Genomic DNA, 25514 nt, shown 5'->3' with positions numbered 1-25514 from the left:
TAAAAATTCAAGCAATTTGAAGGTACCTAAACCAAAAATGCCATGTCACTTCTAAACTGTAACTATAAATGCAACTACGAATAAAGAAGTTTACGGAATTCCTTTATACCCACTGTAATCAGTGTATATCATCACACAAACAAATATGATGGGCTCGTTTCATTTCAAATATCAAAAGATTTTTGATTTACATGAGTGACTGTATAGATGAAACACCAGATTAAACTGAAAATCAAACATTTTTTCAAGGAGTATATTCAAGCTCAAAGATATTACTAACCTTGAAAACATATATGTTAAATGTAAGCATTTTGTACGAACCCTACGAATGAAAGTGGTATCAATCTTCTCATCGAGCTCTCGTTAAGAGAACAAATGAGCACTTTTCCCAAAATGACATTTGTGAGTACAGTCAGGCAGTCGACAGCATGAAGCACTACATGGAAACAACAATAATACAACATGTTGGTCACTTTTCACCATTAGTCAGAGGCAGCAAGACAGAAAGGCAGCAGTTCACTGACTGTTTGCACAAAGATCTAAATGAAGTTTCTAGAACGACTCGTAGCCGGCGGCCATGTTTCTCTTTCTCCCGATGAAATAGGCCAGCAGAACGATAAGAATGAGAACAAGAAGGGCAACTCCGACAGCTATGGGAACAAGGAAGCTCTCTGCATCAGCCTGGCATTCCTCAGCTAGACAAGAGTGAAGAGAGCAGAGAGGTGAATGTCTCATAGGTTGAACAGAGCAGTCAAAAAAACCCCCCAAAAAAACAGAATGGTTAATGCATGAAGGCCTGGAAGGAAGAAGAAGCCTTCTAACTCGCTTTAATTACTATTTAAAGCATGAACAGTTTTACAAAAAGGAATAAACTCAAATTTACTCAAGTGTCCAGGGCAGCAATGCACTTTTATTTCCATAAATCTTAAAATACTAAAAAGCTTCACTTCAGACTAACACACAATTTGAATTTTGATTCATCACAGCGAACATCATGAGAGTGGAGATGAACTCCGCAGTCGTTTGTAACCACATAACACACATCAATTGATCTTTAACAAGATGGTTTTGCAGTTCAAATTCCCTTTGCTGAACACTGAATTTTTGTGTGTGTGCAAGTGTTCTCAACTTGTGAAGGGAAATTAAATAATGAGCCGAATCATCTTAACAGTATTAGTGAGTTATTGAATGTACAGGAAGGTATCTCTGGGCTAAGGCACAGCTGTTGTGATGATAAACCTGTGAGATGATTTACTGAGAACCACAGAGATCAACCTAGAGAAAACATGAACGTTTATACCAGTGCTGCAAAACCATCTCAATAATTAAGGCTTTCTTACAAGGAGTTCTTACAAAGCTGAAATGCACAAGACAGCAACAATCACAAGCAAAATCAAAGCTCATGTCTGTCTTTAGAGCCATTGTTCATACACACGTACAATGTCCTGGGAAAGCAAGTTTAATAAGCAACTTAAAAATGCAAATATTTCTAGTGATTCTCATATTCAGTGTAGTTTACTGCCCGCATTGCTCCACTCCTGAAGAGCTGGAACAAGGCTAGCAGCACACAGCACTCTGCTAGAATTAAGCAACAATACACAGCTACGACCATTGGCTTTCTATCATAGAAATACACATCCTGGGCCGCGCCTCCATCCCTGAACCTCCATCGCTGCAACCAGCGCTAATTATTGGATGTAAAAGCTCCTGAAAACGTACTCTCAGCTGCTCACTTTGAGCGGCAAGGTGAATAATTCTGTCTTTTTCAGCAACTTCATAATCAAAATTTGAAGACAGGTGTGGGGTTGTTTGCCTTAAAACCACACAAGCAGCTACGGTGAGCTTTTAAAGGAATAGTTCTACATTTTGGCTTTCTTACACAGAGTTAGATGAGAAAGTCAAAACCACGCTCGTGTCTGTACTGTAAACAGGAAGCGAGACCTAGCAGACCTTCAGCTTAGCATAAGTAGCATAGCATATGGTTTTCCTCTTGTTTTTGTGCTAAGCTAAGCTAAGCTAAGGGTCTTCTGGCTGTAGCTTGGTATCTGACCGACAGAAATGAGTTGTAACAGTCAAAGTGTCTCTCTTTCTGCCTTCAAACTGTGCATTAAAAAATGCTGCAGTACATTTTTTCCTCACCTTTAAAGTTGTTTGTTTCTTGTTCATGTTATACAAATAGTTTTCAGGAGCTTTAACGTACCCTACAGAGCTCAGGCTAAGCCCAGGCCTTCACACAGGTGAGTTAACGTGACAACAGTCTCAAATAAAGCAAAAACATAAAGAGAGCTTTAGTGCATTTACGTGTGTGTATATCCTCGTTTCAGAATTGTCTGTGCTGAAAGTGAATATTTACACAATGAAACTCTTCCCTTTTCTAAACCTAATGCCAAAAGGTATTCTGTGAGAAAAAAAAAAAAGCGGTTGAGTTTATTTTCAGGTGTGTTCTCTGACTGGAACATGTGCAAATCAGGAAAACCTTTTAAACTGCAGACATTTTGACACAGTACTGCAGGAAACAAACAGGTGTAGTTAATAACACCAACGAGGGCCTTTACAGTTCCATGTAAATGAGCCATTGTTAATGTCATTAGTTCCACGTGGACTTTTACTGCCTGACATGTTGAAATGTCTGCAAAAAATAAGGTTTATTAATGTTTAAACAACAAACACTTTGACTTCACATCCTCAATATGACTGGGCAACAATTCCAATGTTTCTCCTGCTCTACAGGGGCAAACATGGGCTAAAGCATATTTCCTTTGACAAAACTTGGAAACGCAGTCGACCTTCATCCTTGTTAATGGATTTCTGGGAGCAAAGAAAGAAAGCTGCGTGACCGTCTTCCTTTGATTTGTGGGGGAAATGCTGTTAAAATGCTGAGAAAATTATCGTTCTTGTGCAACTAATTATGGGGATGAAAAGTCAAACCATAAAAGAAAGTAAAATCTAAAATGTGCACAAAGCTTAAATAATGTCAAAATGAAAACAAAAAGGGAATGTCGTCAGAGCAAGTGCAGGATCCCGCAGCGACAAACTGTTGCTGTTGAACATCTTGTGCTAAACATGGGCAAAAAAAATCTTTTGTATCTTTTGTAAATGCAGAAGTCCCAATGTACCTGGACAGCTCCAAGAACTCTATATACTGTATACAGGATGCAATTATAATTCATTATTTTCTTTTAAAAAGGCTGTGTGGATTGTGCACTTGCTCATTTACACAAAAACACAACGAAAAAGGAAAAACAAGACATCCAGAAAATAACAAAAATGAAACACAAACGTTGGGGGTAAACAAGTTTGGTCCTTGAGAAAAACACCAAACCTTCCATCTTTACATGGGTTTTATTCTTGTTATTATGGTATCATTAAAGAGGTAACTGCAATTCAAAATGCTCTATGTGCAGTTTATGTTGTCTCATAATAACCTCAATACCAGCTGATAGTGAAATGTATTTTTCTGAGTGCAGTCATTTTATAAAAGTGCATCTCATGTTTTCCTAGCTGCGACTTTAGTGTTGAGTTTGGACTCTTGAATTCTTAAATAATTGGCCAATTAAACATGAAGATGAACCCCATGGACCAGGCTTGGGAACCCCGTTAACTGGATTTAAAGGGTCTGATATCCAACGTAAGTCTTTCTTCGACCAATCACGTAAGCGATCACTACAATGAGAATCAAGCCAGCCAGAGCAGCGCCAACAATGATTGGGATTAAGATGTTGGCGTCATCCAATGAACATTCATGGGCTGCAGATAAAGAGAGAGTCAGTCAACAGGTGCAACAGTGATTTTGTGATTAACAGCACATCCTGAGAGACAAGAACGAAGCAGCAGGACTGCACTTCAGATTAATTGCAATCTTTAAAAACAGTCGAGCTGCGCAAGTGTGACAAAATACCCAAAAAGTTTAAAGCTGCCACATAACACAGTGCTCATATGAATGAATATCGGACATCGCAGAACCACTTAACACAATTACAAAAGTAATTTGGCCGTCTTTGAAGTACTCAGGAAGATGAACATAAATTACACTCATCAGGAAGTTGAGCCTCGAATGGACTTGATCAGAAATGGCGTTGTCTCTTTAAAGGATTTAAAGGTACAGTGTGCAGGATTTAGGGGGGTGTTTTGGCAGAATATTCATTATTATGTTTTCAGTAGAACTAAAGCACTAAGACTCGTGTGTTTGTTAGCTCAGAATGAGCTCTTTACATCTACATACAGAGCTTGTCCTCTTCCACAGTGTCCGCCATATTTCTACAGGAGCCCAGAATGGACAAACCGGGCCATTCACATTTTCACGTAGAAGTGGAAGCTTAAATTTGGCGGTGTGAATGCACTGATTGGATGACGAAGAGGAGGAGGAACAAGTGGTTGCTGGTACTAGCAAACCATTATTTGTTCTTAGAAGTTTGAAAACCCTAATTTGGACAAATAGATGATCATACTTATCATGTATGTAGGCCACCAATTTGCCCTAAAGTAGGCAAAGGAAAGGAGTATTCAGCTGGTTGTATTCTGCAACGTCACTGCTCGATGCAACTCATTACGACACACCGCACCTTTAAAGCCAAGGTTCCAAAACTGAGGGTCACGACCCTTCAAGGAGTCCCAAGTGAGTATGTCTACTTTTTAAAACATTTTTACTCCAATTTCTTTTTTTCCACATTGTGAAATACTGAATTCTTTCACCTCTTTATGCCTCTAAAAATCTTTCAAATGTCAAAAGGTACTACTTCATTTAAAGGGGCGGATGGGAAAATAAATTGCATTAAGAACGTTATATGATCATACTGTAGTGGACTACAGCTATTGTGACAAAAAATCTTTTATCTAAGATATTGTCCACCCAGCCCTTGTACCGGTACAAACTAACCATACAATCAATTTGGTTGCTTCAAACACAACAAAAATCTTCTTCCTCATTACGACCTCTAGAGTCATCGGCTCTGACTTGGCCATTTCCTCCACACTGTAAATATGAAACTGTTTGGTCTGATGAACAGAGTCTGCTTTAAGGGGCATTGAAAGCAACCTACCTGTACTGAAAACACCCTTCTTGACTGCAAAAGGCTGTACTTGAAGGTTGAAGGTGTAGAAGGAGAGCACGCTGGTGATGGTGTAGTTCTGCTCCTTGTTACACATGTAGGAGCTGCTGATCGCCGCCTGCCACAGACTCAGGTTGGTGTTCGCCTCAGAAAACACAACACCTTGAAAGAAACATAAAGATGTAATGAAAAAGTCACCCTCAGCTCGCTGCCCAGTGTGGTGCCTGGTCTACGTGGGTAGATGTGATTCTTCTAATTACCAGCGCTCGTCTTCCCGGTGACGTTCACAGCATGCAGACGGAAATTCTTTGTGTCCTGTTAGATGGAAAAATACAAGATTCAGAAACAGAGAATCCAAATAATTTATTATGAGCAATTTAACAAAATCCCACCCCAGCAGCTCTCTGAATTAGGCTAAAACAGACTCAGCACCTGGAACATCCAGGATACAAATATTTCCCTTCTCTCTTTTCAGCGGTGAGTGAGACTGTCAGTGAACATTTCACATTTTGTTGCATCCTGTCTATTAAGTTATATAATGTTAGTAACCATGTTACAGCATTTTTAAACCATCGAATTCTGTGTTTGCCTACCACAGGTATGAAACAATAACAAACATGGGAACACAGTAATGCAAATCATTTGATAAAAAAAACTGAATATTTGGGCAGCAAGATCGTCTTTTTCGATGAATCCTTTGGTCTAAAATATCAGAAAATAGTGATAAATGTCCATCACAATTTTTCTTTAGCCCATCAAATGCCATATTTTATCCTAACAAGAGTCCAAAACCAAAAGTAACCACTAAAATACCAGTCAAAGAAAAGTAGCTAATTCACACATCTAAGGGGATGAAACTGTAAAATATTATATTGACTGTCAAAACAGTTGCCAATTAATTTTATGTGGATTGATTAATCAGCTAATTGTTGCAACTCATATTTGTGCTTAAAAGTAAAATTATTGCTTGGTTAGTATTTTTATTGTCACAATAACCAGTAACCTTTAAACTAGACCTTAGATTCACACGGTGCTGAGTCACCACGAGCTGATTAAAAATGGCAGAACATACTGGATTGTTGCAGACTTACATTGGTGAAGGTTAAGATGATGGTCATTGTGCTGGACACCAACACCAGCTCGCTGCTGTTGACTCCACACAATCCAGAGACTATGGTCCCATTAGGGTCAAAGTTCATCTCCTCATATTTCTGTGCCAGAGGGAAAAGAGAAGGATTAGATGGTCCACCGGAGTTCATCTGTGCATCATCTGGAGAGAAAAGGCCTGAAGTCTGTGTTTAGGAACGTACCTCTGCTTGTTTCAAGCCGATCCGCAGGCCAAAGTTTGCCAATAGACAGGCTGTGCCGTTTTCATCAGACTTGAAGCTGTACTTCCCAACGGCGGGTGTGGGGAGGGTGGGGGTGGGGGTGGGGGTGGTGGGTGGTGCAGAGGAAGTGGTGTTTGTGACAGGAGCGGCAGTCGTGGTACTGGTGGAATGAGTGGTGGGGGCGACAGTGGTCACGGGCAGGTCGGCAGCACAGGAGGTAACTGTGTGAGGAGAAAACACGAGTGAGCAGACAATCAGCGCCACCAGGAGAGAAATATTACAGGCAGGATGAGACGTGACGCTACATGTGCACTTACTCTGCTCACTCTTGTTGCCGTTGATGACAAAGGCCTGTATGAGCACGTTCCACAGTGTTTGATTGACCGAATCAGCCTCGATCACGTCTCTACTCTTGCACGAGTAGCAGGTGCCCACGCCTACATCCGTAATGTGAGGCTTCACTGCGACAGTTTTAGTGTCTAAAAGAAATTCAAAAACACATCAGTGTCAGCATGAGGCACTTCTTGTCCACTTGTGTATTTTCTGTTTGCACGTTGAGGTGTAAAAGTTACCATTTGATACAGATTTAGGGAAGAGGGTTGCGTCACTGAGCTGGTAGGAAAAGGTGATGGTGTCAGCCTCGTACTTTTCTCCATTCACGGCGAAGTTCATGCTCCAAGAGTGTCCCTCTCCAAAATTAAGCTTCAACATTGAGCTTGTGGCATTACATTCACTTCCATCTGTTTTGACGTCCGCAGGAAGTTCAAACTCGACTGTTGCACTCTAAAAGAGAGCAGAGTGTAGCCTCGTTTAACGATTACAAACTGTAAAAGCAAACAGATACACTAAAGGAACATAATTTTGATTTATGCAAAAGCATCTGCCACTAAGCAAGTAAGGGGCAGTGTACTTTAGCACTTAAAGTGTTCATCTTTGCTTGAGAAAAATGATGATTCAAACATCCATGTCTAACTCTTAAAATAATGTTTCTCATTACTTGAAACATTTCCCCTGTAAACATGGCATTAAGATTATTATATTATATTATGTAGATGGCTAATATTAAATGTGAATTACACTTAGCAAGAATAAGAAAAACAGGTTAGAAGATTTCTTAAAACATCTTTGTGAGTTGATTTCTACAGCACAACAACTCACTGGTGAAAAGACAGGACATACCATTCACAGGATATGCACCAGGAAAACTCACAAAGAGAAAATGCTGAATAGCAAGAAGCTATCTATCTATCTTCTTTGTAGTGACTTCCTTCTTTTCCCTTTTGAACGATGACATGTGCTTTCACAACAGCTGTCTGATAGTCACGCTGTTGAGGTCACCTGATGACAGTGGAACTGCTTTGCTATACTAGCAAAGGAATTTCATTAGTATAGAGTGTAGTTTGATGTGCTAAGTGTACTAAACACGGTTAGATACTCACCTTATTGTCAGCGATTTCATATGAGACTGAGAAGTTGACCATCAGATTGGCGTAGAGACATAACTTGTTGTCTTTGTCGTTGACAGACACCTCTGTGCCATGTGACAGCTGGAGCACTGAAAAGAAAAAGAAAAACACTTTGTTTTTCTATCTTTACTAATTATTAGCCCAGCTGGAATGTAACAAAATAAATCCACAGCCAATGCCATGTAGTGAAATACAACCTCATACAATACAACAATTTTCCAAACTCCAGATGGTACGCATGTTTGCACAAGACCTTAATTTCATGCATCTAATTCAATGTTCATCAGTTGTTTCAGGCTTATTATAATATCCCACGCAGCTGGAGATATCCTAGTTAACCTGTCACATAAATGTGTTTATGAGCTACTTGTTATGAGAGCAAGAATCACATGACCCCACGTTGACTTAAGCAAACAAGAAAACATTTCAAAATCACTGCACTCACTTCAGTCACATTTCAGTCACACTTGCAACAAAGGCCTGCACCTTCCCACTGACTCTTATACACACCTCAAAGGAGAGGCCAAGGTCTTCTCAGATTTATTGTATGGTATTGGACGATGCATTGTCATGAACTCAAAATCAGCTACCTGCCATAATCTCCGTGGAATATAAACGTATAGAGCACCTGACATAAAGTCACTCAAACTCACACAGATGTTTGTGACCCAGCTATAAACATTTTTTTGATATCATGGCTATCAAATTATGTGACCCAGACTATGGGAGCACCATCATTGGCAAAGCTTATCAAAATAGAGAGTGCGATAGTGTATGATAAAAACATTTGCAGTGGGAACATAGCTGAAATTCCTGACAGGGTCACAGAATATGATGGGTGACAGAATTAGCTGTAACACCGTATGTGACAGTATTAGATATGAACTTTCCAGAAAAACTACCGCACTATGAGCACACTGATAGCTAATCTTTAACAAAACTGACCAGGCTAACTCGCAATTTTAACTCGACACATTTTAATGTCTTTTAATCAATTAATGTTTTCTGTAGAGCTGCCAGTCAGTTTGGCTAATATGCTAAATCACAAACGTTATCTTAACGGTAATTCGTTCTGTCACGTGATGAGTTACTGTAAACTGCTAAATGTGGCTAATGCTAACAATTTTAGCATAATGTGAACGGGGTTTCTTATTTTTGTTTTCTGTCCTGTTCTGTCCCTTCGTATGTGTCTGGCTAATTTTGATTAGCAGCAGGCATGACTCAGGCGGCCTGAGGTTTTATCATCAACTCCAACTGTAGCTTCAAAACAAGTGTGCTAAATGCTAAGTTAGCTAACAATAACTTCGTAACACACTGCGGAACGGCAGTCTAATGTCAACGCTAGCTTAGCAGCTAACTTTAAGGGTATAGTTTGGTTTTTATACATTGCAATGAAAAGAAAAATCACAGTTATGTGGACACATGTAGTTTCTTCACAGCACACGGTAACTTGGCGGTGTACCAGTCTAGTGTTGTTGACGTAGGTAACAATTAGCCATCGAGCTAGCTTCATTAGCACAACATCACGACTGGGCTGATCCGCCAACCATGGTTTAATTTTAAGGCCCGTACAGTAAACGCGCATTCATGCCAACAAAATCAATTTTCAAACAAACATATGTTGTTAAAATCTCTTTTCTATGGCAGCATTTAGCCTGAGCCTGAGACACCAGGCCCGGGGTGTCCCATAAGTTTAATCACGTCACTTCGCAGAAACAGATAGCATTTCTTTTTCCCACAACTGATTTCAAAGACTATTTCAGGTGAGGATACGTACCGATTCCAGAAGCGAGGAATAAAACAAATGCAGCATATCGGGACATGATCGCCCAGTCGTTTGGAGTGTCAGCCACCGGAGAGAAGATCAAGAAGAAGCCCGACGGGAACGCTCAGTCAGCGGTGTTTGAGTGTCTGTGCAGCCGCCGACTGTACCAGGAAATGGAAGTCATATGACAGGGACCAATGTGTCAAACCGGAGAGAGGTGTGGACCACACAGAAGATCTAAATCTCTTTCCCCTTTTACAGAGTTAGTTATTGTGCTTTATGCATTTCCGAGGCTCACGAGAATGTGAATGTTTACTGGCTTCAGATATAAAATACTTACTAATGGTCTGGTTTCATACAAGACACTGAAATGTGTTGGGGAATCAATGATTAATAAAGGAAAACCCGATTGAAACAGTTATTTTAATCTGAAGCAATAAATCTAACAGACTCATACAAACAAGGGCATGTGTAATCATCAACTTATTTCTCCTCGTGTGTTGAGGAAATCCACTCCCACTCCCCCACTTTTCAGCAAGGCCTGCAAGCCCCACAGGGAGACATACAAAAGAATTATAGTGAATGGATGTGGTATGACACCGGGGAGGATGGGCTCTGATGTTGTTGTGCTTTTAGTATATTTTCTAAGGGTTAACAAAAAGCCTAAAAAGCAGTTGACTGTCTGATGAGATCATTTAAAATGTAACTTTTGTGAAGTATGTACAAAAACACACAAGGACAAAACAAATGAGAAACTTAAATGCATATACTTGTACAACTGAACTGTTTTAGCAGCTTGAATACACCCTATAACAAAAGAAGTGCTCCTTTTTTTGGCACAAACTCCGCTTTGAACGCTTTGTGTGTTCATGATCACAGCTTTATCAGATGGCAACATGGCCTTAAAAATTAGGAAACTTTGCTGCAGGATCACACATTTGACACAGATATTCCCCAAATTGCCAATTCACTACTATGAATGTTAGTCCAATAGTCCCACATTTGACACGGACTGAAGAAACAAGCATCAGTTTAATTTTTTTGATCCTCTCTCTCTCCAACATGTGGTACATTTAGAGCATTGTTAAAGTGTGTCAGCATTTGCCTGGGATAGTGAGTGAACAAAAAGAAAAAAAAGTGACTTGATAACAAAGAGCGTATTGATTCAAACTATGGACAAAGAAGAATCTAAGTTTGAAAATAAATATTTTTCCTCTCCGATAAAAAAAAAAGAGCAAACTGAACAACATCTGTGTGTCTTCTTTGTCTGTCCACGGTAGCCCAACTCTCTCAGAGGCACTGAGAAACATGGACAATATTCTCTTTTTAATGGGCATGCAGTCCACAGGATCACAAGACCCCTGACAAAAATCCTGTGGAGCAGTATCCATTCACTCGTCGGTCGCTGGGTTGAAGATGATAATGGTTAACGTCCACTGGAGCTAAAGATTTAGAGACCGATCACCTCAGCCTGACTGGACCATCTGCATCTCTTTTCATCTGTCACTTTTTCTTCCTCTAGGCCACGTAGTTGTACTGGTTGGGGTTCTCCTTGTCACGCTCCATATAGTCCCTGTCGATGAGAGACTCTATCCTCTTCTTCAGGTCAGCAGGCTGAAAGGGAAGAGGACAGAGAGGAGGCAGAGTTTAACACACGAGCCACATGCCAGCATTTCTGGTTATTTTTATACTTTGAGGTGTGAGGTGAACACAGTGACAGGCTGATTCATGTCAGTCATGCCCCTTTCCCACAGTAACTTACTAAACAAAATATACGAGCCAGTTTAGATCTTATCCTTGTAGACCCGTCTTAAGTCCACTTTCATTCAAGTCTTTGATGGCATTAACACCTTATGACGGTGGTAGCTTTTTTCAAAGGAAGGTGTTTCTATAAAACACCCAAAACAGCCCATACTTATAGAAATTTCAGAGACGGATTTCACTTAAACAACCCTGTGCTAGGTTTTTAAATTAAAAGTACAGAAAAAGCAAAAGAAATTGTTTGATATTAGCTTACTGCAGATTCTGTAGTAAGCTAAGATGTTTCATAGTTTGTTCAACACGGACACTAAAAAAAAAAAAAAAAGCCTTCAAAATGTCCCAAAAAGTGCAGATTACTTCATATTAGTATAATCACAACTCTTAAAACAAACAAATAATGAAAGTAATTAAATGAAGAAATCTATATCAATAGATGTTTGTCGATGTTATGGGTTTTTGCAAAGAAAAAAATATTAGTAGGTAAAACACTAAGATTTGTTTAAACTGTCAAATATCATTATTGACCTAGAAAATTACATATGATAATAACAGATTTTCAGAGTGGAACCGTTATAGAGAATTTAAGGTACTCATGCCCCATGTAAGTTAATGAAACATTTTTTCTTAAATAAAACTGATCGAGTGCCGTGCTAATCACCTTGACAGGGAACTTGAGCTGGTTGTACACCTCGGACATCAAAAGATTATGGCTCAGAGTTTTCCTCATCTTCATGATCCGCACAATCGCAGCGTCAATCTGATACTGACGATCCTGAAAGACCCTCTCTGTGGTGCTGGCTTGCTCCTCCACCTGGGAGAAAACAATCAGTTCAAATAATTCACAGACACCTTGAATGCTTTGAAGTGAGGAAAATACCGCAAGGTAATACTTATACCGTTTCTTTCATCTGGATCTGGTTAATTTTGATCCTGAAGAGCTTGTGTTTGAAGTCATCATTGCAGGAAAACTTGTCCCCGTCCTCCACGTCTTTGCTTTTTGGGATTTTGGTGAGGACACGCGCTTTTCCGCAAGCAAGTGACTGCAGTGTACGGCGCAGTTCACTGTCCTCTGTGAACCAACAGACACACCAACAGTGTTTTAGATCAGTGGTGCTGCATAATGAACACTTAACAATCCTTATTCCTTCATCAGTGCTGCAAAAAAAAACAAAACCTTTTTGTGTGACCATACGGACCTATTCCTGTTGCCAGTTTGATCTCCTCCAGGGTGAATTCCTCTCCTTCGTTAAACATCAGTAGCACAAGTGTTTGGAAAAGTGACACCTGGAGCTCCTTCTTGCCCTTTTGTTGGAAAAAAAAAAAAATCACAGAACAATAAGCTTTATTCCCTGAGTGACCAAAACACAGCAGAGTATTGTTAGACATTCGTTACATACCTCTTTAAATTCAGCTTTTAAGACACAGTGGCCCAGTGTTGATTGCCACTGCAGCTTCCTGCCACTGTGTTTGCCCAGGTAGAAGGTCTTGAAGATCTCCTGCAGTCGCACCATCTGGACAAAGATAACAGAGGCGTTACAAAGCAACGCTTAGTATATTTACTGCATGGCAGGTCATAAAATCAGCGTGTTGCCGAAAATTCCAATATTTGCCCAGCACAAACCTCAGGAGGCAGGTGCACTTCCATCGGGACGTAGGTTGGCCAGTAACCCATAGTGAGGATGTTCACCGTCAGCTCAATGTTGCCAGGAATGTTTTGGCACTGCATATACTACGGAAACACAAGTGAGACACATGTAATATCCACCTGTCACCTCCCGCACAAATGTACTTTTATCACTTCAGGTAATAATTACAAGAAGCTGAATCTGCAGGTGGGTATTCAGACCAAAAACTCCCTGTCTGAGGAACTGAGGCTTGCAGAATCAGTGACATCTTTTAAAACACTTCTTAAAACTTAAAGCCTTTTATTAATGCAGACACTACTCTGTTTTATTTCCAACATGTCTTATCTGTTTTATTATTAGTAGTATTGTTTTCTTACTTTTACTATTGGGTATATAATTCCCTTATTCTAAACATCATTAGTGTCTGATTTGAGTTCTGAAATGTTTTCAATTCTATTTTTACCATGTAAAGCAATTTGTAACTTTGTTCTTGAAAACTGCTGTATAAATGAAGTTTATTAGAACAGCACTGTGTTAATAAAAAGCACAACGGGCTGTACTGTTGGTGAGGGCATCATGTTTGAAGCGCCACTGAGATGATGAAATATGATCCATGAAGTCTGAGTAATAAATCCATGAGTTTGAAGGTTTATTGGATTCCAAAACACTGCACAGTTGTTTTTAATAATATGAGGGATTTAGCAACTCTAGAATCACTTTATCTTTTGTTGTGATGGTTGCAAAGTAATAGACAGTAATCACAATTTCTAATCTACCAGGAATGATCGCTTAAAGGTTTTCTTGATTAACTGATTTTGTCAATTGACGTTAAAGTGCAATTTAACAAAAACATTCCTTTGTCCCCTTTGTGCTTTTCTGATATTCTTTTGTTTTTTGTGATCACTTGGGTTTGGAACCCTCTGTGTCTGGATCCCTACTGTGTGAACACGATGAAATGAATAAGGGGGGTGTTTTTTTTTTGTTTTAATGCTGCCTCATAATCTCACTGTCATAAGAATTGAGTATAAAACTCATGTCACATGGATATATTTACAGATTTAGCCCACCACTGTTGTGCTCACCTGTTTGAACTGCACCATAATGTCTTTAGAAAGCTCCATATCCTTGAACATCCCTTCCAGTTTGCTGGTAAACGCTGCTCCACATTCTGAGGAAACACCAAAAGGTCACAAGTCAATGTGTGCTCAGGGTCGAGACTCCAGGCGTCCGTCATTCATCTCACATTGTGTGTTTGGTGAGAAGCGATGGATTAAACTGACCATGTTTCAGCTTTGACAGCATTGATTTTTCAGCATCCACAGAGGCGCTTTTTCCAACCAGCAACCTCTTGGCCAGATCCTTTTTATAGAAGGCCTCGAAAACATCTTTTCCTTCAGTGAGAACTGTGTGTTACTAATAGAACAACCACACAACACACATCCTCAACTAAAACAAATGCAATAAATACATAATTACCATAGATGAATCTAAAGATAATCATGATCTTATCCAGCATCTTCTCCAGTTCTTCATCTGTTGCTTCTTTGTTTCCTGCCCTTAACTTTGAATCCACGTGTTTTGCTGTAAACAGACGTATATTCATAGTAAATCACAATCGTGTGATCGTTTCCTGAAGGTGCAGAAGTTATGATTGGGAGAGATGCTTAGTTACTGACCTATGAGCTCTGCAGGTTTATTTGGCCGTTTGTTGATGAATGTTTCGAAAGCCTCCTTCATGGCGTTGACAAACTTCTCATTTTTCATGAAGCAGATGTCGATGATGTGATCGACCTTGTCTTTAAAGTCCAGCAGCTCTTGCACCATTGTTTTGTCTTTTTCTGGATTGATTACGATTGTGCTTCCAAAAGCCTGGATGTTGATTTTGAAGACATTGGAAAACAATGGGAAAGAGTTACCATCAGAATATACAAGAACAACTCGTGAGAGCTCAGCCTCACTGCGAACGCTGTCTTACCTTTATGTACTCTATCCAGTGTTGCAGGAGGACCTGAACACCACCTCGCACCCGACTGAAGAGCTGATAGAGCAGAGACAGATCCTGAATTCTGTTCTCATCCAGCAGGTGAGTCAGCCCTGCAGGTTTCCAACAACATGAGGTCAGAACTGATTTTAACCTTTCCAGACCCACCATGTAGTCAGACAGGCAGGGTAGTTAGATATCAAATGTTACGCTAATATATACATTTAGTTTTTACTGTTGTGTACCTTTTTGCAGAGTGGCAGTGAGATGTTCACCCAGCAACTGCTTCTCCACAGTCGCAATGAGTGGTTTTCTGAGGGGGAAAAAAAGCTCAGGTTACAAAAGAATCTGTGTCAGTGTTTGATTTCAAACTGAATTGTACAGTCGAATGCTCACTGTGTGCTCTGGTCTAAATATGTGATGACTCTGTCAGCCTCCTCCTCCAAGCGTTTGTTGACATGATGGAGATACTCTGGTACCTACAAAAAACAGGAGGACAGCAGGGATATTTATTGTAAACCATATCGCTACATCTTAATAGCAACTACATTTTAAGATACTGTAGGTCTTAATGGTTTCCAACACTTCATACGTTCCTCATAAAGGCACAGTTCGGATGTTTTGAGGTGAGGTAGTATGAGGTACTTATTCATAGTCAGCGAATTACCTACACTAGATGGCGGTCAGCATGCCCCCAGTTCAGAGAAGCAGAAGGAGTAAAAGCAAAGGAGCTATGAAAAGTACTGCTGTGAACGGGGGCAGCAACAAAACGTATTTTAGACACCTAAAAAAAACCAAACAATCAATATCAGTTTAACTGTGCACTATATTTAGAACATTTTACCTTGCCATCAGGGAACTGAAGTGGTTATATTGCTCTCTTCAAAAGCCACCAGATTCCTTTTCCTTTTTCATTTTACTTTGCAGAGCACATGAGTTGCTGGTCTATGATCAGAATCCAAACTACCCCACAAACTGAATGATGGAGGCAGGGGTAGACCGGAGTCAAAATTACTGTTTTTGTCAATGGAGTCTGGTGGTCTTTGAAGCAAGCGAAAATACAGCTTCAGTTCCTTGTTAAAAGGACAAGCTGACAGCAAGGTAGAGCAAAGAAAATGTTCTAAACATAGCTTACACTAAAACTTTTTTTTAGACAGGCTAAAATATGTTTTAGTGCCGAATGTTTGAATGTATGCATAGTGAACAAGAAAAATTAAGTATTTAATCCATAATAAATAATAATCCATCCATCTATGATAAAATACACTCTGGGACAATTTCTTCAAAGCTTATTTTCTAAGGATTTCTCTGTGTGCCGTTTTGTTTGAATAACTGCATCACTTGAAATTGTGGATACTTTTTGTTTAATTGTGAGGTACTAAAATCAAAACCTGATGGGACCTGTTATGGATGCATAAATATCAGAATAGAGACTTCACATTTACTGTGTAATCAGATCATCTATTCTTAGCCATTTATTCATTGAACCAACAAAATGGCCCCACGGTACATAACGGGTCACATTAATCACCTCTCTTTCCTGCATCAGCCTCTGTCCCTCGGCAGCGTACAGTCGATTAGTTTCCTCCAAAAAGCGTTGCTCAAAGGAGTCCTGGTAAATCTGTCAGGGACAGAGAAAACACACGTTTTTATTAAAGTCATTTGTCAACACGAAACTGACAAATAATCACACCTCTGTGCAGCTGATAATCTCAGACAACACAACAGTTACTACTTCTCTTGTAGTCCAGATTTACATCAGCTGCTACATGTCAATGTTATCAGAGTTCATTAAACCAAAACTAAACTTTGGTATGAAAAACATTTTACTTTTCAGAAATTAAAACTAGATTTTAGAAAGAAAGAAAAAAAGTACTGTGCTGCGATACCAATTCTGAACTTATTAAGTCTTACCCCCCATAAATATGATAAAAAAACAAAAAACACAAACACTAATAAAGAGTAAACTAAACCTAAACATTTTTACACAATACAAATTAAACTGAATTGAAAACAAAATAAGTCAGACACTTATGTGTGGGTGATTGTTAGAATACTAATGAAACAGTGAACACTACCTGCAGGTCAGAGAGCATGCTCAGCAGGCTCCTCAGTAGACTGCGGTCTATTGCCTCTCCGTTTCGCTCCCTCTCGATGAGCAGCAGAATCCCGTCAATGGTTTTACTCTGGACCTTCAGATCACTGATGATGTAGAACCTGAACAGCTCCAGACCCATGTCCCTGCAGACCACAGCAGCTCGTTAAAGCAGCCACTTTAACAGACATCCGCCTCGTGCTTTTGTACAACATCTGGCTTCTGTGATTACTCACCAGATTGATGGCAGCATTGAATTTTGTAAAACGTAGGTGCGGTCCAAAAACAAAAATATACTCCTAATCATGATCTGTGAAACAATGACAACACCACTCACAATTAGAATTATTTGTAACCATTTTCTTGATTTAAATTAAAGGGGCACTCCACCACTTTTACACATGAATGATCATTTTACTTGTCACAGCGGAACTACACAGAGTGTGGAAACAGCTGTATAATGTCTTCTGTGGTTCTGAAGGAGCTTAAAATCTGAAAAATAACCCTGACTTTGAACTGGGTTTGAGACTTTAAGACATTTTTAAGGCCTGTGTTAGAAAACTGGGTGTCAGGAGTTTAAGACACAGCCAGATTTCATATAGTGCGTCATCTTTGTTGACAGATAAAACTACAATCCCAAATTTCACACTTTTGTGATGTTTGTTTTTTTTTTGTTTTGTTTTGTTTTTTTAATTCTTGCATGTCTCAGGCAACTTCCTCCATGAATTTCACTGGAGGATTTGCTCATGGCAAAACTGAAGATGGCAATTTTAGCAAAACTGCCCGTTTTCCAGGCAGGGAGGGACTGAGAACAGATGGCATGGAGTTGGATTATTGGAGGTGGAGGAACAAGCTTGCTTGAACCATACGGGGCAGGAAATATTATGGAAATGCAAAACTATAACAGTGGAATGCCCCTTTAAACATAAAAACAAACAAACTGCATAGAAAGAGAGGCTATTTTAACCAACTTTGGCAGAATATGACAATTACCATTTGACTTATTTCAGTCATAAAAAACACACCACTTGTTATAAAGCATACCATTTGTCTGCAGTGATCTTGCCAGCACTTGTCAATTTTCTTTAGGAAAAGCACGCTGTCCAGGGCATCCGTATGAATGATGTTAAGAAAAAAGTGTCTTTCATTCAAGAGCTTTACAAAATATACACACACATTATACATATATACACACATTATCCAAAATAAATAATTGGTATGATCCACTGACAGAAACAGTAAAGGATATTCTCTAAATTGATCAATTTGTGCCTTGATGTGGTCTTCACACACGGCCCTCAGCTGTTTGTAAAGCTTGGCAGAAATCTTATGGGAGCACAGGTTCTCAACCGCCTGAGGGGACAAGAGGAGGATGTGTCAAAAAGGGCCGTTTCTGTACCTGTGAAGGGCAGGAATACAGTGAGCTTCAACAGGTCTGCAGTGATACCTGGTAGAGCTCCTCTAGATTGTACTTGATTGAAGTGCTGTTCTGTATGGCCTCGACTGCCTCCTTCAGCTTCTGCCAGGTCTCCTGTGTGTAGTTCTCAGGCAACTTGGGCTTTTCTGTGTGCAAAACAAAACACAAACAGTTCTGAAAACACTGTAGACCATAGCAGGCCCTGAGTGACAGACAGCGGACCTCACAGGACCATTGCACCAACAGGGTCAGCAGTGCTATTTAAAAACCACTGTTTGTTTCTATTGTAAGTATAGTGACAAAAAGAGGAGATATTGGTTACTGTAACATGAAGATAGGCAAATAACTTCATAACTAACCAGAATTAGGAATGATATCAATATCTATAGATATTCACCTATATAGCTTTGCTCTGAACTACCTCACGTCTTCTCTCAAAATCTTCTGACAATGACACACAATGAAGTAGCGATTAATCTTAATTACTCTCTATATAAAAAGGCTAATTTATTGTCACACTACAACACAGGGCTGCACAACGAGATGTGTAGCCTTGGCAGGTGTTAGACCCCTAAAATAGATTCTTCAAGGGGATATTAAAGCTTTATGATGTGATATGATGTTTTTTATGACTTTTATGATTTAATATGAGTTGTTCTTGTTTGCTGGATGTGAGGTTGTCTGACTATGAAGGTTTCTTGTAACCACAAGAGATTTAAAAAATAAATATTGCAAAAACAATTAGTAAACATTTCCAATATTACTAATAGTAATACTAATTTTAAAAAGCCTTGACCGGAGTTCCACAGTTACACACCAGGCCCACTTCTTTAAATCTGTCAAACAACTTTAACAGCTAATATTATTGGGTTTTAATTATTGCACGTTGAAGCAAAATCGTTATACGCACATCACATGGGTGCAAGGCTAGCAGTAGACAGCATCCATGAAAAAGAAGAAGAAAGGCCTGCACACCCGCTCCATGCCACAGACATGTTTTTATTACTGACAACGTTTCAATCCGACTTGGATCTTCATCTGGTCAGCAGCATGTTGGTGGCATGGAGCGAGGGTGTGTCTTTTTCTTCGTCTTTTTAATTATTGCCTGCAGAGAATCCTCTGAACTAGAGAAATTTGAGGAATGACATATTATAAAGGATCAAATCATCACAAATATGACAGTCAAACAATTTGATAAGCAATAATATTCAATTATTACCAAGCCTAGGTCTTTTTAGCAATTTCCTGACAGGTTTTGCAGAACTTATTCGCCTATTTTAGGAGTGTGAAATGAGCAATGAGTGCCTCTACTTATTTCATTGATAAGTGAACTGACAGTCATCCCACATACTGACACATACAAGGAACTTTTTTTCACATGTTTTACTCCTCAGTAGTGTCAGCGTGGCGACCAGACAGGTAGAAGCTTTCATGGCTCACTGACTCAGCTAAGTTTATAACAGTTTAGCATTTTAATTGCAATGCAGCATTTTGGGGCGATAAAAGACTCCCTCAAACTAGATCTAGTCTCATATACAACTCAATATGACAACATAGTGTCCTGCAGAGATCCTATCACAGAGCCTGGGGACTTGTTGGCAGTTTAAGTTGTATATGGCTGTCAGTGGGTGTTTTTGGAGCTGGACACTATCCACCAGTGTTATCTGCTACCTTTGAAGTTCTTGATGACTAGTTTCTTGGCAGCACCGGGTTTGCTGCTGGAAAAGGTGCCGGAGCCTGCGGTTTTCGTCAGTCCGTTTGCATGGTGTCCCACGCCGCCGGACAGGAACACGGCTTTGCTTTTGTTATTGGAGCACGAAGCGGCAGCGGCGGCGGCAGCCTCCTCAGCCATTTTCACATCCAGTCCAATGAAATCCACTGAATCCTCAAACCTCAACTTCTTCTGAATGTGCAGCGGAGTGGGAGAGCAGGAGGAGGAGGAGGAAGAAGAGGAGGAGGAGGAATTCAGGGTCTTGGGAGGCGAAGAGGAGATCGTGTCAGTAGTGTCTTCCCTCTCTGAGCCGTTTATTTTCCTCTTCTTCGGAGATGTGATGTTGCCGCTTTCGTTTTTGACATCAGTAGCCGCTGGTCTAGCCTCCTGGGTTGGCGGTGGTGGGGGATTAGGGGAAGATAAACCTGTTGGAAACATGAAAAAACGGGAATACTAATTCTTAACAGCCAGTCTTCTGATCCGAAACTTCCAGGCTTGCCGGGGGATGAACTCAGCGTCCGACAGCTTTTATCTATGTTAACACGGGAAGGCTTTACCCAAGTCTATCCGGCATTAAACAGACAATAAATTGTAAACTACACAGCTCCACTTGAATCCAGCCTTGTCTCTTTCTTGTTATTGCTGGCAGAAGAAGAAAGATGGTTGGCTATTGCTTCCTCTTTTCGCCTCGCTCGTCTAACCCGCGCTGTGCCTTCACTTCTGTGGGAGCGGTTCACCGAGGCGCCCGTTAACGAAGATTATTTACAGAAAAAAATGTGGCTACGGCAGAAAAATAGGCTCACATCATAGTAAAACATCCGTCGGTAAACACGGGAAAAAATCCGCTCATAAAAAGCTCGTCTGTGACCCCACCGGAAGTACTTTGTACAAAAGTACTTTTTGCCCAAGCGTGTTTTTTTTTTATACCGACTAAGATGTTGTAACGGTTCCGGACACAAGATGGCGCCGTTCGATCGTTGATGTCATTATTTTATGGTAACGATGGTAACAGCCGCCCGATTACCAGGAGGTGATCCTATAGTAGAAATACCACAAAGTGTTACCTAAATAAAAGTATGTAAGTATAATCAGGAAAATGTACCTAAAGTAAGGAAAGTTAAAGTATGCAATGCATTAAAATGTCCCCCGTGTGTGTGATACATTATATAATGTACTGTATATGATACCTTATACAGGCTGTCCTTACATTCTTCTCTTCTTCTTCTTCTTCTTCTTCCTATTAGGAGTAGTAGTGGTAGTAGCACTACTAGTAGTAACAGTCATAGCATTGCAGGATTTTACTGTTGTAGTTGGCTGAAGTGGAGCTCATTTTTCAACTTTTTAGTTTATTTGTCACATACTCAACAAATCTCTTCACTGTGCAATGAACTGAATTGTTGCTGCGTCCACTGTGGTTCTTGATGTAATACAAAAAAAAGCAATATATACTATGACAAAATATTGAATATACTATATATAATACAGAAGCTTATACAAGAAAATATGTATTATGTGAAAATCTGAAAATTTAAATATAGGCCTATGTTAGATAAATATTGCACCATGGATTAATCTGCAGTTTATTCTCTCCATGAATGGATCAGTTGTTTGGTTTGTAGCAATTCTAGAGTTAGTGGGGAATGCTGTCACAATTATCCAGAGCTCAAATTCTTTGTCACAATTTTCTGTTTTGTCCAAACAATAGTTCAACCTCAACATGATCAAAAATAGATTAAAACTAGTGAAATAATTTCAAAGGAAAAGCAGATCCTCGTATTTGTGAAGCTTGGATCGTGACATTTTTGCATGAAAAATTACTTAGATCATTACTAAAATAACAGCTAATTAATTTTCTATCAATTGACTAATGATTTATCTATGAATCGTTCCAGTAGATTTTTTATATTACAATACATCATAAATTTGTAAGTTTGTCAAACATTTTGTATGCAAAAATCTTAATGTGTAACTAAAGCTGTCAAATAATTGTATTGGAGTAAGAAATATAACATTTGCCTCTGAAATGTAATGGAATAGAAGTACAAAGTCTATAAAAGTACAAATTCCTCAAATTTGTACTTAGGTGCTATAGGCCTAGAGTTGATGGTCTTAGTTATATTACTAAAAATTACTTAAGTTATTAGTATTAGTTACTGTATATGAATAGATAATGAATCGATTTTGAATTATTTTTTCTATTGCCCAGATTTCCTTTCTGAAATATCTCTATTTTAAAGCTATTATTACTCTGATTTTACACTGTACATTTTACTGTAATATGTATGATGTGATAAATAAAGGTGTGGTCTGTGAAATACAATGGCATAAAGACTTGTGACACATGGTGGTACAAACACACCAAGATTGACAGAGATTGGCACATAAAATGTACCATAAGATTCAAAATTGATACTGATAGATAGATAGAGTACAATATTTGCCGCTGACATGTAGTGGAACTGAAGTTTAACGTAGCACTGAGTGGAAACATTCAAGTTAAGTATGTATTGTTCATAAGTATCGATTCAGGAAATAAAGGATGAACACGTCACGCGCCTAAAACTGCTTTGTCACTATGGAAACGGCCCTTGACATTATTAAACAAGTGCTACATGAGAGCATTTATTGACTTATCGTTTGTTTTACTGTCTATGAAACATAAACAGCTTCAGTGGCCGATTCTTTCTTTTATGCGCCTTACTATTTCAGTGACAGAAGTTACCTAGGTTACATGTTGTAGTCGAATTCGACCTGACCTGCCGTGTAACTCACACAACTGTCGTAAAGTGACGCAACTCTTAAACCGTTGGCCCTATGCTGCGAAACAGGCGTGGATCTGCTGCACCATTACTTGATAGTTGAGCTGTGCTTTGTTGTTTTCTTGTGTTTACCGTACTCGGTCTGGCACAGTAAATACAGACAAGCACTCACAATTGAGGAACACGGTAACGGCGACCAACGAGGATGTTTAAAAAGTACGTTTCTGATCACTTTCCTTGTTGTAACTGTGGCTAACCACAGCTAGGTAGCTAAGGCTAACTGATTAGCCATCGCGTCTTCGAGTTTGTTGTGTTCATGTTCAGTTAATGAGACAAGCAGAAATTAGTTATGACATATTGTTCGTTGTAATATTAGATCAGGCCTTTGTCCGACCAGAGATCATTCTGTTTAAACATGTCACTTTTGTGTGGGCTAAAGATAATCATTCACACCTCTGAACAAGGCAATACTACCTTGAATCCAAAAATCATGTCGTGTCATCTTGATCGGGAACATCCAGGCACATCTCACCCCATCTAAACATATATTCACTTTAAATTAGAGTCGCATATTTAGATTTGTAATCACATTATTTAAAGGTACCTTTTTTCTACAAAGACTTCCCTTTTTTTAATGTATGTGTATTGAAATGAAATTGAGAATTGTATTTTCCATAAAACTAATTTGATTGAGTAGATGAGATTTGAAAAGTGTGCATATTTGTTGAAATTGAGTATTATATATTTTATTGATGATGTAATGGAACAAAGCCAACATGCAGTGTGCTTCATTGTGGAATACGTACTGTGTGTTTGTCATATGTTTAGGCCTCAGTTTATTGGTTAATACACCTGACGAAGCCCAAAAATAGAATTAATCTTTTGTAAAAAAAACAATAAAATTGTAACCATAGAAGTAAAGCTCACTCTGTTTTCTATCAACACATTATACAACAAATAATTTCTGTTTTCTCTTTCAGATTTGATGAGAAGGAAAATGTATCAAACTGTATCCAGCTGAAAACATCAGTGATCAAAGGCATCAAAAACCAGCTGATTGAGCAGTTTCCCGAAATCGAGTCATGGCTCAATCACATAATGCCAAAAAAGGACCCTGTCAAGATAGTGAGATGGTAAGACGCAACCCGACTCTTGCATGCAGGGTGTTTTCAGTGCAGTGGATTTTACTCTGCAGTTTTTGTATTTTTGTTATTCTTTCCACAGCCACGAGCACATCGAAATCCTGACAGTGAATGGAGAGCTGCTCTTCTTCAGACAGAGAGAAGGACCATTTTACCCAACCCTCAGACTGTTGCATAAATGTAAGATCTCCTAATGCTAGTGGTTTGATAGTTGTGTTTGAATTTCCTCACGCTGATCACAAACTCCTTGTCTTTTCATAGATCCTTTCATTCTTCCACACCAGCAAGTGGACAAAGGGGCCATCAAGTTTGTCTTAAGTGGTGCCAACATCATGTGCCCCGGGCTGACGTCACCAGGCGCTAAACTCTACCCAGCTGGAGCAGACACAGTAGTTGTATCCTTTTGTACTTGAGGCTGTACATGGCAGCTGTTTGATTGAATACATCTATTTAAAAAATGTTCCTTCTCCATTTTAAATCACTTACCACCAAGTTTGTCTTTAACTAGTGGATGCAGGCTATAATGGCAGAGGGGAAACAACATGCACTTTGTGTTGGCGTCATGAAGATGTCTGCAGAAAGCATGTAAGACTTTTTTCCTTCAGGTAGAAAGTTCTGTTCTGTTGCTGCTCTTATGACGCCTCATCTGAATGTGTCTTTTGCAAACAGAGAAAAAGTCAACAAGGGAATTGGAATTGAGAACGTTCACTATCTGAATGATGGATTGTGGCACATGAAGACGTATAAATGATGACTTCGACACCTGAAACGCCACCCCTCCCCATTCCTACCCCCCGGAAAGTGTGGAGCTCTTGACAGCGAGTGGCCAGTCAACTGTTTACACCTATGGACTTAGCTGTGTAACCTGCTGGAGGCTTTGACTCAATTGACATTATGCACAAATAAAAGAAAGATCTCGCTTTAAACCTTGATCTCAATTGGTATATTGCTTTGGATTCAATCAGAGATGCCCACAGTGTTGTTTTGCCAGAGATTTGAAAATGGAATCAAATAGCAAACATGACAAAATTGTAGTATTAATTAATACAGGCTCACCTTTATTATCTGGTTTCCATGTTCTGTATAGTTGGAGTAATAATGTAACTTGTATTCTCTTCATTTTCCTTCACAATGAGTGAAGGAGTGACAGACTAGCACAGGTTTCCAGCTGTCAAACCTGTTATTCTGCTCCTCTCTTTAGTGAGCGAGGCTCAACCCTGTGCTTCTTGTTCATTAGGTACGTTTATTTAGAAAATATCTAATACAAATGCCCTTGAATTGTATTGCATCACACCAAGAAGTATTTCTATTATTTTGTCCACCCCATTTATAACAATGAGGGTAATGTTATCTGCCCCTCATGTTCTATAGTGTTAATAATCTGTTACGTGACTACATATTTCAGTAGTACCAGGG

At 39.4% G+C, this 25514-nt stretch overlaps 3 protein-coding genes across 4 annotated transcripts; 1 reads left to right on the top strand and 2 right to left on the bottom strand.

Moving 5' to 3' along the window:
• Nucleotides 1-236: 236 nt before the first annotated feature.
• lamp2 (lysosomal-associated membrane protein 2) lies at nucleotides 237-9801 on the bottom strand. Of its 2 annotated transcripts, none has more exons than XM_070836352.1 (9): nucleotides 9620-9798; nucleotides 7816-7931; nucleotides 6949-7159; nucleotides 6694-6855; nucleotides 6359-6597; nucleotides 6140-6259; nucleotides 5309-5363; nucleotides 5040-5210; nucleotides 237-695 (listed from the first exon to the last, which is right to left on the bottom strand). In XM_070836352.1, the coding sequence occupies exons 1-9, from the start codon at nucleotides 9663-9665 to the stop codon at nucleotides 553-555; spliced, it is 1263 nt and encodes a 420-aa protein (XP_070692453.1). In that variant the 5' UTR covers nucleotides 9666-9798; the 3' UTR covers nucleotides 237-552. The 2 variants fall into 2 exon arrangements, with proteins under 2 accessions (XP_070692453.1, XP_070692454.1); XM_070836353.1 differs by lacking the exon at nucleotides 237-695 and adding an exon at nucleotides 891-3747 and having other exon boundaries at nucleotides 9620-9801.
• Nucleotides 9802-10016: 215 nt separating this feature from the next.
• Nucleotides 10017-21036, bottom strand: cul4b (cullin 4B). Its single transcript, XM_070836793.1, has 20 exons — nucleotides 20158-21036; nucleotides 18517-18632; nucleotides 18319-18422; nucleotides 18114-18183; nucleotides 17306-17379; nucleotides 17053-17215; nucleotides 16506-16595; nucleotides 15371-15453; nucleotides 15220-15287; nucleotides 14969-15087; nucleotides 14670-14862; nucleotides 14470-14574; nucleotides 14274-14384; nucleotides 14076-14161; nucleotides 12990-13097; nucleotides 12766-12879; nucleotides 12565-12670; nucleotides 12265-12437; nucleotides 12027-12179; nucleotides 10017-11221 (listed from the first exon to the last, which is right to left on the bottom strand). Exons 1-20 carry the CDS (start codon nucleotides 20633-20635, stop codon nucleotides 11126-11128), a joined length of 2610 nt encoding a protein of 869 aa, XP_070692894.1. The 5' UTR covers nucleotides 20636-21036; the 3' UTR covers nucleotides 10017-11125.
• A 1963-nt stretch (nucleotides 21037-22999) lies between these two features.
• On the top strand, nucleotides 23000-25024 carry mcts1 (MCTS1 re-initiation and release factor). The gene is made up of 6 exons (XM_070836741.1): nucleotides 23000-23172; nucleotides 23937-24089; nucleotides 24181-24278; nucleotides 24360-24493; nucleotides 24616-24683; nucleotides 24768-25024. The coding sequence occupies exons 1-6, from the start codon at nucleotides 23162-23164 to the stop codon at nucleotides 24847-24849; spliced, it is 546 nt and encodes a 181-aa protein (XP_070692842.1). The 5' UTR covers nucleotides 23000-23161; the 3' UTR covers nucleotides 24850-25024.
• The last annotated feature ends 490 nt before the right edge of the window (nucleotides 25025-25514 follow it).

This window comes from Pempheris klunzingeri, chromosome 9 (assembly GCF_042242105.1).
Source record: "Pempheris klunzingeri isolate RE-2024b chromosome 9, fPemKlu1.hap1, whole genome shotgun sequence".
Classification (NCBI taxonomy): Eukaryota; Metazoa; Chordata; class Actinopteri; order Acropomatiformes; family Pempheridae; genus Pempheris; species Pempheris klunzingeri.
This window is presented reverse-complemented; position numbering and strand designations above follow the sequence as displayed.